General features: G+C 39.9%; 1 protein-coding gene across 2 annotated transcripts in view; it reads right to left on the bottom strand.

The window, feature by feature from the left end:
- Window positions 1-836: 836 nt before the first annotated feature.
- LOC132129766 (pleckstrin homology domain-containing family G member 1-like) overlaps window positions 837-13798 on the bottom strand; it is a 51345-nt gene continuing 38383 nt past the window's right edge. For both annotated transcript variants that reach the window (XM_059541509.1, XM_059541508.1), the window contains 14 exons: window positions 12349-12395; window positions 9757-9907; window positions 9484-9615; window positions 8753-8935; window positions 7964-8059; window positions 7071-7157; window positions 6443-6476; window positions 6256-6342; window positions 6122-6160; window positions 5979-6001; window positions 5718-5888; window positions 5345-5464; window positions 3399-5238; window positions 837-3284 (listed from right to left, as the gene is read on the bottom strand). In XM_059541509.1, the coding sequence (XP_059397492.1) occupies window positions 2287-3284; window positions 3399-5238; window positions 5345-5464; window positions 5718-5888; window positions 5979-6001; window positions 6122-6160; window positions 6256-6342; window positions 6443-6476; window positions 7071-7157; window positions 7964-8059; window positions 8753-8935; window positions 9484-9615; window positions 9757-9907; window positions 12349-12395 (4008 nt within the window). In that variant the 3' untranslated portion in view covers window positions 837-2286. The remainder of the gene's footprint in view (window positions 3285-3398; window positions 5239-5344; window positions 5465-5717; window positions 5889-5978; window positions 6002-6121; window positions 6161-6255; window positions 6343-6442; window positions 6477-7070; window positions 7158-7963; window positions 8060-8752; window positions 8936-9483; window positions 9616-9756; window positions 9908-12348; window positions 12396-13798) is intronic.

The raw sequence follows: 13798 nt of genomic DNA on the forward strand, positions 1-13798 counted from the left end.
GTCCAGCATATGCCAAACACTTTCAGTGGGGTAAAGCTCAGGACTCTGGTGCATGGCCAATCTTTCACAATTTGAGCCTGGTGATATACATCCATAAAAAATGTGATTATTGTTTAGTGACATGAAATTCCCTCAACAGCAACAACAACAAAAATGCTCATATATGCTCAAAAATGCTCATATATTATTTATTTATTTATTTTGCATAATGATGCATTTAAAAGTTAATGGCCAAACAGATGTTTATAAATCTTCACATTGTTGTGCAGATAAAATATAACGTATATGGCATTAAATAATTTTTTTACCTGATTAAATGTAAATTATTAATAACTCAAAACCACTTTATTAAAATGTCTCTAGCTGTTTTTATACAGTCTGTGGTCTCTTCCATCATAGTTTTGCCTATTTCCCATTCATTTCCAATGGCACATTGTGTGTGTGTGTGTGTTCATGTAGCAAGTGTCACAAAAGTCCAAGATTCATACCATTGTGATGAATTTAATTCAAAACATTTTTTTTCCAGTCTAAAATTAATATAGTGTAAACATTTAAAATCTCCCTTAATTGCATACAAATTTGATAAAAACTTGTGTTTGTTCTCAATCTTATATCCTAACATTTCCCAATGACTCTTAAGCTTCATTTGCATGTTAAAAAAGCGACTAAATAAAACATAATATAAACTAATACTTTACTTTGTGATGGCAAAAATCAAAGCAAAAGCAGTTTGTTTTAATTTAATGTTTATTTGTTCCCTATCATATAGACCAGTTACAACTACAAAAAAAAACAAAAAAAAAAACACTTAAATTAAAATCATTAACATAGGTGAATGGCAACATTTATGAAATTGTACATCTTTACAAACAGAATGTTTAAAAAGAAAGAAAGTGCAAAAGTAACAATTCCAATGGATACCAGTCCCCATCAGTGAAACAGAAATGTACAACTAAATAAAAATGAAAGAAAAAAGTATATAAACATACTTCATTCAAAGCTTCCATCAATATTTAAATTCAGTCTAAATTAAATCTTTGGGATGAAAGACAGTGTGTAGTTTGAAGGCAAAGACAAGGTGGGGACAACCAATGATGAAAACATTAGACACTAAAGAATTAAATGATCAGATTACAAGGTATTTAACTCAAATTTACATCCAATTACAGTACATTTTTGACACCTCAAACTCTTCGGTCTCCATCATGGTCCCTGAACACAATCAGATTAACCTAAAATTAACCTATAAATTACATTGTCCTTTTTTGCCAATTACATTTACTAACCGTGGTCCTGACATGATGCTAAGCAAAAATGCAATCTAAAAACTGTATAGTAGTTTTATGCCATAATTACTGATAATATGCTAATGTCTGAGGCGTGGTTGACTGTAGCTAGAATTTTAGCATAACCTGATTAAATTTTTAAATATACTTATAACTTCCCATTCTGATAAATCTATATCTATATCTAATGTACAGCATAATAAAATATATATGGATTCCATGTATTCTTGGACTCGAAAAAATGTGGCATGCAAATATTACAGATTACACACTGAATGTTCACTGGCTGATGTAAGCATAGTTTCCTGTAGATGCAGCCACCTACACAACCAAATTGACTAACTTCTACACAACTAAATAGAAAATGTTTAATTATTGTCTTAAGGAACTGTCAAACTGTTTACATTGAAATGATGGCAGATGATTTAATTAACATCACCAGTCATGTGTGCCTTGTGTGGCTTACCTTAAAGCATGTATGGCAACATTTATGTACATGTACTGGAATATTATAACCAGTAGTTTGAGAATATTGTAACAGATTCAGAGAGAAATACGTATAAGTTGTGCCTGTAAATCAAGCCCATGTAGCCAATGTGTTCCTTTCATTTCTTAAACATTTCTTTTCTTAAAACTTAGAATCAAGATCTGACATGTACATTAAAAGTCCTGTGATATAATTATTGGCTCTTCATATTAAGCAAAAAGAGTTAAGAGTGTACAGTGTTCCACTTCGATCTATAACTATACCATGTTTAACTGAATTCAAGTGGTGTAGAGATGAGTAAAGTAGGCTAATGCTGAATCCATAATTTACAAATCGTATGTTGTTGAGTGCATTTAGCTCTGTAAAGTACAATGAATAAGAGTTCAAATGTATGTTTTGTGCTTTCTGTTGTGTCTTTAAGTTGTGTAACGTTCCATGTGGAAATTAAGTTTGTTGTGTCTCATTTCTTCCATTGTGGTAAGTATGTGACATATTGTCCATCTTTGCTGCTTCCTATGCTAAACTGCTTGAGCTGAGACACTGTAACTTTTCCCTCAGTGACTGGACAATTGTAGGCTCATTCACATCTTGCTGGCTGCATTCCGGATCATTCCACAGGTATCCCTGCAGAGCCATCTCAGGGTTAGGGGAAACCTGCTGTCCTTTTATGAGAGTTTGCATGCTGCCTTGAGGTGGGTTACAGTACTTTACTGTAGTTCCTGACAGACTGTGCGGCTGAGCCGTCTCCTGCTTCTGCTCCTCACCCTCATCCTCAGAACGAATCTCTGCATAGTCGTCGTCATCATCTCCAGTGTCTTTAAAGTTGGCCAGATAATTCTCAGTGGCACTTTGCGCGTTCAGTGGCACCTTTTTGTTGAGCACCAGTATTTGCTGTGAGTCCCGCAGTGTGATATCGCATGGCGCTGAGAGGTCTGAAGTCCCCTGGACGGGGCAATCTGGGAGGCTGCGCTGCCGTGGCATGTGTGTCCTTGATTCGTTTCCTTTGACCTCCCACACCTGATTGCTTGGACCCCTGCCATTCTCTTTTCTGCTCTGGTCTATCAGTGAAGATGAGGACTGGCAGCGATCATAGGGTGACACCTTGGCATTGCGTGGTCCAATTGAAGTGTAAATGTGATCAGAGTCATCTTTAATTGGTGTCACACAAGCACTCCAACGCTGATTGGGTGGAGTACTCGGCGTAGGAGGGAGGTTCTTCAAAGCAGGAGTAGAACTTGCAGGTGCCAGTCCTCTCTGTGGGGTTGAAGTGCATACTGTTGTTTCTGCTGGCCAAGACACAAAATCAGCAAGTTCTTCATTACTGTAAGTGCAGTTTATCCAGTCAGACTCTTGGGTAGAGCTCTCAGATAGAGAAGGGGAGGATTTGGTGCTGGAGAAAAGCGGATGGGGGCCAGCAATACTGATAGATGACTTCAGCACTGGCGTAGTGGTTGGAGAACCTTTGAAAACTACCTGTTCATAAAGATGAGAGTACTCTGCTATTCTTGCACCTATGCAAAAGAAAAGAAAACTTTCATAAACCAATATATCATATGGTTAATCTTTATGAATAACACATTGTAGAACAAAGAAAAAATAACATTAGTCATACAAGTATGTCTTACCTATTGCAGTGCCACCTTGTTTCTTCTCTTCCAGTATGGCTGCCAGGTCTTTCTGTTTGCCTAGCCTTAGCTTAGCACAACTGGGTTCATGGTCCATGCTTTTCATCTTCAGTAGGTTGGTCTTTTTGATCTTCTGACTGTACTGCCTAGCCATGAGGAACACTCTGTTCTTGGCCCGCTCCCCAAGATCAAGAAACTGGTCCCCAGCTTCCACACTCAGCAGCATACTCGAGTCCATGCTACTAAAAAGGGTCTGGAGCTCGGAGTCCTTTGGTGAAGGGATATCCTCATCGTCCATCTTGAAGCTTCCACTGCTTAATCTTGCAAGTTTATTGCGGATGCTCTTCACTGTACCAGGTTGGGGCACAGGGGTAAGAGGGAGTGGAAGGGAAGGTGCTGCAGGAGAAGACGCTTCGTCTTTTTCATCCAACCTAGTTTCTACAATGTCAGGAATGTTGAGGATAGGGATCTGGGGAGCTGGAGACAGGTTAGAGGCTGGTGGGATGGGTGACCCAGATGGAGCACAAACAGGGACCGTTTTTAAGGGTAATTTACATGGAGAATCATTTGTCTTTTGTGTAGAATTGGCTTTCTTACTTGGAGATTCCAGTGCTTTGCATTGGGAATCACTAGCTCTTCTTTGCAGCTGATTCCCTTTATTTGGGGAGTTATGTGTTTCTCTTGGAGAATCCTGTGCTTTGTGTGGGGTATCATGTACTTTTTTGGGAGAGTCCTGTGTTTTGCATGCAGCATCCATTCTGCTTACAGGAAATGCAGCTGGAAGTCTGTCTGGCTTCTTTTCATTGTTCCGGATGTAGTTTTCCAAATCCGTCCAGATCTCATCCACTTGCTCTAATGTATGATCAGATGTGGAAATCTGAGATAATTTGGTTTCTGAAACTGCAGCAGAAGCCTGTTCAACCACTGTCTTATCTGTAGGACAGAGTTTTTCCTCAGATCCAAATCCTCCTAAAATCTGGCTAGCCACGAGGTCTACTTCAGATGTCTGCAAACTGTCTGGTTTGCCCTGATCCATCTCAGCTGCAAGGACTGGGTGCTCTCGGAAGACAATGGTATCATAGACATTCTCCTCATCCTCAACAATTTGTAGTTCACATGTCTCAAGTGGCTCCCCGCATTGACCAGAAGACCTATTGCTCTCACATGAACTCTCGGTTTCAGTCGGAGTTATTATAACTTGTGGTGCTATCCTAGACTTGACCTCTGATACCTCAGAGTCTCCATGGTTAACTTGATCCTTGCGGATAAGCCCCATGGCCTGAAGCTCCTCATAACTAATGTTGTCATAAACATTCTCGATATCATCAATTGTTAACTGCTCGGCAGAAGATGACCCTGAGATTTCATTGCTTGAAGACTCGGTCTGGTTAGTTGTCTCTTCGTCTTGTAGGGTTTGCTTGGTAGGGCTTTGTTGATCACTTTGGTTTTCTCCAACACTGTTGGCCCTGCGAAGTATTCTGCTCCTGCTTGTGGGGAGGTCTAGCCGTGATGTGTTAGTTTGTTCAACATGCCAGCTACAGGGTCTTTCTGGATGGTCAGCAGTCTCGTGGTCACTCTCAGCATCATGACTCCTTGCATCATTCTCCGCTGGCAGAAACATCTGATATATGTCTTCATCATCATCAATTTGAAAACTCTTTTGACGAGTTGGAAACATAGTCCTCCGGACTCGATGGTCTGTCCATATGTTGCGGAAGGAAGGTTCCTCTCCAGTTCGCAGCATGTTAGAGCAGCGTTCATCTCTGTCTCCTTCTGGGGGTGCGGTAACCCGTAGGATAGGGGGCGTGATAACCTTATTTTGCAGGGACTCTTTAGCAGTCTGAATGAAAGAAATGAATAATTCCATTTACCATTCATAAGATATAAAATAATTATTTTGTGTGTGAAATGTCCTAGCCATATTATGTATCACATTATGTCCTTACCTGGAGGTCTGCATGAGTAAGGTTGTGGTTTCTCCACTGGTCAATGCTGTCCACGGACACTTGCTGGTTCAGTCTTTTCCGGCTGCCCTTCCCTGGTACTCTCAGCTTGCCCCCAGAACTCTGATCATGCAAAGGTTGACTTTAGAACACTTTAGTTGACTTAGAACACTAATCATAGTTAATGAAACTTGAATATACATAAATATAATTACATATAATATATTTTTTTCTTTTTTTCTTTTTTTTTTGGTCATCACTATGTTAGCATGTCAGATCCTTAACCCAAAACTAGCTAGCTTGTTTGTTGCAACTTTGACTGACACTGACCCCTGAGTAATTAATAATATGATTAAAATAAAACATCAAATCTTACCAAACCAGTATCATCCTCATCATCAGCGTCCTGTGGATGTGGCTCATCGTCAACATCACTGTGGTCACCAGGGTCCAGAGATTCCTGGGATTCGCTAACAAGGCTACGTGATCGGCCAATAGTACCCAAATGGGCAACAGGTGACAGCAGAGTGACTCCCAAACCAGAACGCTGTGAGCAAATACATTTTTTTACTTACTTTTTCATCAGATTTGTATATGGGATTAATGCTTTTGTGTTATGGGTTATGGTTTTCTTTACCTTTTGAATATCTGGACTGGATACTACAGCAACAATAAGGAAGAGAGATAGAAAAGAAAATTGCCACAGGGTTTAAAAGATTCATATTGTTTGCAGGCATATATTTTGTTTCATTTATAATTTTTCATACAATTGGTACTTACTTATATGTTTAGAGTTTTTCAACAACTTGGATAAGGGCTCTGATGAAACAGCAAGACAGGCAGAGAGAGAAAAAGAATGAGTAAAGAGATGATCAATGAAAATCAGTGTTTGTTGTATTTGCTGTGGGTCTCACCTGTCTTCCTGCGTACTCTCCGAGGTGAAGGACCTTCTTTAGTGTTCACTCTCTTGTCATCAGAGTTGAAGTTAAAACTTGGGTGGTCTGAAAAAGGTTAAGAATAGTGTTGGAAATCTAGTCTTCGTGAACACAATGTAAATATAGTGCTGTATAGCTTTGAGTTTGAAGTTAAAGTAATGCTTACTTGCAGTGTCCATCTCCAGAATGGCCTGCTTAGCCTGTAAAAACAGAAGGAAACTTCCTCAAACAGTTCCTTGAAGTTTTATTTGTTTACCATGCATGACAGTATTTGATGCACTACCATGAATGTGTATGCATATTGTATTGTTATGCAATATTGATTATGAATTGAACTATTAAAATAAAAGGGGGTTAGTTATTTTATTACACTAATGAGAATTTCAGTGGTTGATGAAAAATGTCACAATGCAAAATAATAAGCTTCATTTTCTTAATGATTTTTTCTTCCTTTTTTTAAATTGAAGCAAAAATATATTCAGACAAATGTAATGTGAATTAAAAGGTAAATAAATGCTCATAGAAGAAAAAACTTCAAGACCTTGAAAATATTTAAACAATTATAATGAGCTTATAAATGAGTATACACAAAATCGCATCCCTTTTTTGTTAAAAAATAATTGAGATAAAGTGGCCTTTGGGTGGTGCTATGTCTTCACTTCTGTAAGCACAGAAATTTCTGCTCCACCTTCAAGTTCTTTCACATTAACTACTTTACACACAGTTGAGTGTGAATAGCCAGATTTGGCTACAGAAGTACAGTTAGGACAATGTGTGTATGTGCACGTTCTAACCTTGGCCGGTATTTTGGCAGGATGGTTTTCAAGGATCAGCCGTTTTAGATGCAGGACCCACATTCTCTTGTCCTGTTGAGACTTTGCCTAAAAGTGGATTGGAGGCATATCAGCACAATCTGCAAGTTTAAGACCATTTACCGACACACCTTTGAAACTATACCATGACCAAGTCATCCCACTATCAAAGAACATCAATACCAAACATCAAAATAATAATAATAAAAAAACACTTTTATCAATTGGGTGAACGTCAGCACAATCAGTAAGTAACACACACACAGAAGTGGTGGACTGGAACTGCTACTCAGCAGTGACGCATTTATACATGGTTAATTTCAGATACAGTAAACCCAACATCCTGCTGTGAGAGTTCATTATTCAGGCTAAATCTCTACACTCTCAACACTGTAATGCAGTAGGGAAAATTTGTCCATAAATGGATAGATGGATGTTTTTACCCTGTGATGTTATGAAATCAAGGAGAACATATGACCGGGAATGTATTAGCTGCTGAGATAACTGAGCCATTCAATAAATAGGAGATGAGGTGATTTACAGGTGTTCAGTCCTCTGAGGCACATCATGTTTATGACTACTCAGCTGAGGTTCAACACAAAGGTCAGGTGTACCAACACCGGTTTTAGGCAAGACTCATACCATCAATTGCATACACACTTGTGTGCATATATTCATACACGCTGAAGCCCGTAGGTGAAGGGGTGTGGTTTTACTAGGGTAAAGTTCAAGGAAATTGGCTGTCCGTCAGAAGCCTGGCCTCAGGCTTGACATTCCACTTTGTGTTTAACACAACCTGCTGATCTTTGGTTACATGCAGTGTGTATGTGTGTATGTGTGTGTGTTTGAGAGAGAGAGATAGTTTGAAATAGTACCTGCACTGTGTGTTGAAGTTTGGGGTTCTTGTAGTGAAACACGCTGAAACTCAGAGGCTCTTTAGGAATGACTTCGACCAACATAAGATTACAGCACTGCAAAAATAAAGAGATGGGAGGAGAAATGGATTATAGATTAGAATAAGGAGCTCAGTCATTTACACTTTCAATATTTTAATGAACCATGACAATTTACACACTGTCAGAAAAAAAAGTACAAAAATAGTACGTTTAGGGCTATAAACGATTGTCACTAAGGCAGTGTCCTCAAAGGCACACTTTTGTAACCTGCTTTACCCCCAGAGATTGCATATTAGTAACTTTGAGTAGAAATATGTACCCTTGATGTAGTACTATATATTCTTATGGTACTATTATGAAACCTCATTAGAGATGAATAAGGTACAATGGTGTCTCTTTGAGGGCGCTGTCCCATTACAAGCTCCTGTACACCAAGGTACAGTCTTTGACCCTTTTTTTATTATTGATTCCACCCCTTTACCCCTGTAGATCTGTTTCCACAATGTACAATTTGGGTTCAAACCACAGAACATTTGCATCATCATTAAGAATATTATCTGGAGCTGTTTACTACAGTAGCTGCATAATGACCCATCTGTGCCTTCAAATTTTCCACCAAACAGAATGTCGCTTGTATTTGCCACAGATACATTGCAAGAGAAGCAAAGAATGCAAACTGCTCTCCGAAGGTCATATTTCAGAAACGAGCATCAATGCATTATGACCATCTGGTGAGCAGGGGAAACTAGTAGGTATACGGACTCTCACCAGGATATGGGCTTTGTAGGTGTAAGTCTCCTCGCGTTTCTTGGTGATCAGCAGAACTTTGTCGAACAGGAAGAGTGTTCTTTCATTTTTGGCTCTCTGGATACGGAATGTTCCCTCAAGAACTAGCTCGCCGTAGCCAATCAGATCAGGCCCATTCCAGTTAGTCAGCAAACTCTGAATCTCCTGAAAGAGAGAAGGTGTGAGCAGAAGAGGAGGAGCAGCACTCTTCACAGGTCACTAGTTGGGAATGACGTTTATGTCTGAAGAATCTCAAACATAATATTCTATTATCTGTAACCACACATCCATACAGAAGAATGCACTCTGTAGCCAAAAGCAAATCAAAGTAGTTGGTAGTGGATATTAACTGATCCATGCTGGTCGATTCTTTTCAAGGACCAATTCTAAATGTTTGATCGACTGAACTACAGGCTGGTGGGCTTGTGTGGTGCTGTCATAGTAGATCAGGAGTGTCCAATTATGCGCCATTTTTCATGCAGTATTTAGTTCGAATTTGTTCCAACACATCTGCCTGGAGGTTTAGTGATCCTGAAGACCCTGATTAGGTGTTTAATGAAGGTTAACTCTGCAGTAGGATCATCCTCCAGGAGGAGAATTGGACACTGTTGTAGACCATTTTCTACATGACCTCCATTTTACAGCGCTGATTTCCCAAATGCATCACAAGGGCAAATGCATCACGTGTGTGTGTGTGTATAAGGTTCACAAACCTGCAGTCTAACTGCATGCTCGTGTTTTCTCTTCATGTCATTGATGTGCCAGGCAACCCTCTGCATAGTGTCAATGGCCTCCTGGATCACGTCGTACATCTCTGAGTCCTTCTCCAGATGAGTGGCGATCTCCTGTGAAACACCAGCACATCTCTGACCTCAGATCATTGTGTGTGTGTCTAGTGCAGTCTCTGTGTACAGGTGTCCCATGTCTGGGGTCTGTGTGTGTGTGTGTGTGGATAGGAAGGCCACTCTGGGTGTGTTTGCACTTACATGCAGTAGTAGATGATACTTTAGGATCCTCTGGACAGGTTTAAGCAGGTAGGAGCCGAGAGGAAGGGAGTGTTTAAGACTTTCCTGGCGCTCTCGCAGAAACTTTGCCACTGTTTTGTTCCGCATACACTCTGTTAAGACAGCAACGGACCTGCAGATGCACACAAACACGTGTTATCAAGAAAGGATGTTTATTTTATATCCACTCAGACTGCGACAGATATGCACAATATAAACCTGTCACACATATACTATTGATTCTGTATCTCTCTATGATGAATTTGTTCAGACTACAACTAAAATTACATATACAATGGCCAAAAAAGCACTTAAGTGCACTTAAACATATCTCAATGTCACTACATTATATATCAAAATACCAAAGTAAATGTTGTCTGCATTTTCTCAAAACTAACTTTTAAGGAACTGGAGATTTTTAGTGGATGTAGGGGAAGTGAGTTCCTCTCACATTCACGCAGGTGTCCTAGCAGACTAATCATAGGTGTAGTTGATGGCATGTGATCCAGTGTTTCACAATGTGTCACAATGGCTTTTTCTTCATTTTGTGCAGTAAATATAGTTTGTTACTTGTGCAGTAACAAACAGCAGAATGGGTTAAGACATTTGTTTGTTAAATAATAGCACAGATACCAGTAAATTGACTACCACAAACCATGGTATATTCATTTAAATAATCTTCTCCCTCTTTAGTCAATCTGACAGCACTATTTTAACACCAAAAGAGGGTTTGTGCTGGCACAAGGTGTTAGTAAATCTGGCCCTTGGTTTAATACTTTATCTAATAAAGTGACATTCAGACAGTTTTTAAATAAAAATTTACTCTCTCTCTCTCTCTCTCTCTCTCTCTCTCTCTCTCTCTCTCTCTCTCTCTTTTTCTTTAACAGATTTGGAACAACATGAGGGTAAGTAATTGATGACAGAATGTTAATATTTGGGGGATCAAGTGTCCAGATATTTTTTGGGGCTAATGTACTGTATATTATTGCTTACATAAACAAATAAATGCACACACACACAACAAAAGTGCATGTATGCACGCTTGGGAGAGTAAGGTCGGGCCCTTCTGTTAAAACACAGATTTTACAGTTTATTGGATCTGGTGCCACGCCTCACAAAGCACTGGGACAGATAGACGTTTGTGTGTGTGTGTGTGTTTGTGTGTGTGTGTGCACATTCCAGCATCTTGCGCACAGACTTCACATTGTCCCGATGGGAAATATGAGCCGAGTATCACTGAGATACAGCTATTGCTTTCAGGAGTGTTACTGTATGTGTGTGCGAGCGTGCCATATGACCTTGGTTAGGGTCAACAGCTGTGTGAGGGTGTGGAGAGAGGGACCCTGTGGCCCAGACATGAATCCATTAATACACACACACACACACACACACACACACACCATGCAGCATCTGATGAAACTATACTGTCAGGTCACTTTTAATTTCTCCTAGCATCAAAAGTAGGACGGGTGACAGCACGTGCTGCCTCAAAGTATGAGTATATGTGTGTGTGTGTGTGTGTGTGTGTTTAAAAAGAAACTGTGGGTGTGGTTGGTATTTTGCTAGGGAAAGGTGTTGTATGTCAATGCTTTTGTTGAACTCTGTCATATTTCAGGCTCATGAATAGATTTAAATCTCTGCACATATAAGTACAGACCAAAAGTTTGGACACACCTTCTCATTCAAAGAGTTTTCTTTATTTTCATGACTATGAAAATTGTAGAGTCACACTGAAGGCATCAAAACTATGAATTAACACATGTGGAATTATATACATAACAAAAAAGTGTGAAATAACTGAAAATATGTCATATTGTAGGTTCTTCAAAGTAGCCACCTTTTGCTTTGATTACTGCTTTGCACACTCTTGGCATTCTCTTGATGAGCTTCAAGAGGTAGTCACCTGAAATGGTCTTCCAACAGTCTTGAAGGAGTTCCCCGAGAGATGCTTAGCACTTGTTGGCCCTTTTGCCTTCTGTCAGCGGTCCAGCTCACCCCTAAACCATCTGGATTGGGTTTAGGTTCGGTGACTGTGGAGGCCAGGTCATCTGGCGCAGCACCCCATCACTCTCCTTCTTGCTCAAATAGCCCTTGATGCCTTCAGTGTGACTCTACAATTTTCATAGTCATGAAAATAAAAAAAACTCTTTGAATGAGAAGGTGTGTCCAAACTTTTGGTCTGTACTGTACATGCACCCAAAGGCAAACACTGTTGACACATATTCACAATAATCTCCTGTAACCTTTATTCAAGACCTCAACACTGTTCAGTCACTAAAAGACTGATTAGTATTTATTTTCATCTCTAATTCTCACCTCTACACGTACTCAAAACAAATGTTTATGAAGCTGACACCAATAAAGCTATTTCAAAGGAATACAGGAACAGACTCCTAGACTCCAGTGGTGTTACACACGTGCACACACACAACATATAATATGAACACACACTCTCACAAGTCTCACACACACACATACTACAGGCATCTGAGACGGCCATCGCTCGTGAAGTCTGATAAAGCTCTATATTGAGAGACAGATGGTGACATACAAACCACAGGAAGTATTTCTTACCTTGGATAATTTGTGCAGTACTGCGTGTAGATGTGGAAGTCTTCACTCTGAAGGACAATCAGAAAATCTGAGTTAGTTACTCAAAGGAAGATGTGTTTGCGTCAACCAAAGGTCTCCACAGGGAAATAACTAGTGTTCACTGCTGTGTGAGTGCACTTTGGATGTGTTAAACGCAGAGCACAAATTCTGAGTATGAGTCACTATACTTGGCCAAATGTCATTTCATAGAACACATCAAATATTATAAACAGAAGCTCAATTAAATGTTCTTGTTGAGCAGGAACCAATATGGCTTATGTCAATGCAAGATCTAGTTAGTTTGGATCTCGTGTTTCAAGCAAGTATGGTTGAGATTTAATTTACTATATTTGATGTGCTCTATGTATGTACGTTGATCAATATTTAAGAATGACGCATCATTCACTTGAAGAATGCATGCTTCTGGAGGGTGCATAAATCTGAACTAGCGGGTTTAGGTATATTGGTGCAATTACATATTCCAACAATATAAACGGAAATGACGTATAAGTTAAGTATTTTATTTCAGTAATTACTCATTTTAAATGTATGCTAAAGTGGACTTCTTTTTCACAAGGGTATGTCCACATTTATATAGCTAGTTTAGAGTGTGTATGTCTGATGGGCACATAAAGAGACAGACTTGCTCTGAAAGGTCACATCAGGATGGTGTGCAACAGAAAAAGTCTCACATTGCCAACCCCCCCCCCCCCCCCCACACACACACACACACACACACACACACCCCACACACGCACACACACACCCCACACACACACACAGCGGTTGCAGTGACTGTAATAAGAGCCCTGATGTTGTGTTTACAGTAATGGTAGATGTGAGTGGGCTCTGATTAAATCTGTTTTTTGCTCTCTCATTCCACCTATATGAACATCAAAGCACTTGGGAAAGTACACAGGGTCTGAGTATCAAAGAGCCATTTATCCTCTTCCTCTAATATCTCGGCTGCCCCCCACATCTACCCTCTCTCTCTCTCCATAAACACACACACACACACAGGTAGCCTTATTAATGAAGGTGTCATTGCATAAATGCTGTGACCCAAACACACACACAAACACACTGAGTGGTAGGTTCTCCATGGGAAATTATTAATTAAAGAGCAGCATACTGTCACGCTGTCTAGTCTCTGTTTCCCTGGGTGTCCACTAGTGGGCTCACTTCCCCTTAGGCACTTCACCGTAGGCACTACAATTCCCACTAGCCTTGTCCCTTCATCACAGTAATTGCACTCCTGCTAATTGCACCAGGTGCCTTCACTTAATTGTCATTAGCCTCCCTATATTTACCAGTCCTTTCCTGTTGTTTGTATAGAGTCCTTTCCTTTCGTGATCCTGTCTTCTCGTCCTCCGAGATTCCGAGTTCCCGTTCCTGTTCTTTCCCTGTTTGTTTTCTGTTGGATTGTTTTCTG

The sequence above is a fragment of the Carassius carassius genome, chromosome 46 (genome assembly GCF_963082965.1).
Source record: "Carassius carassius chromosome 46, fCarCar2.1, whole genome shotgun sequence".
Lineage (NCBI taxonomy): Eukaryota > Metazoa > Chordata > Actinopteri > Cypriniformes > Cyprinidae > Carassius > Carassius carassius.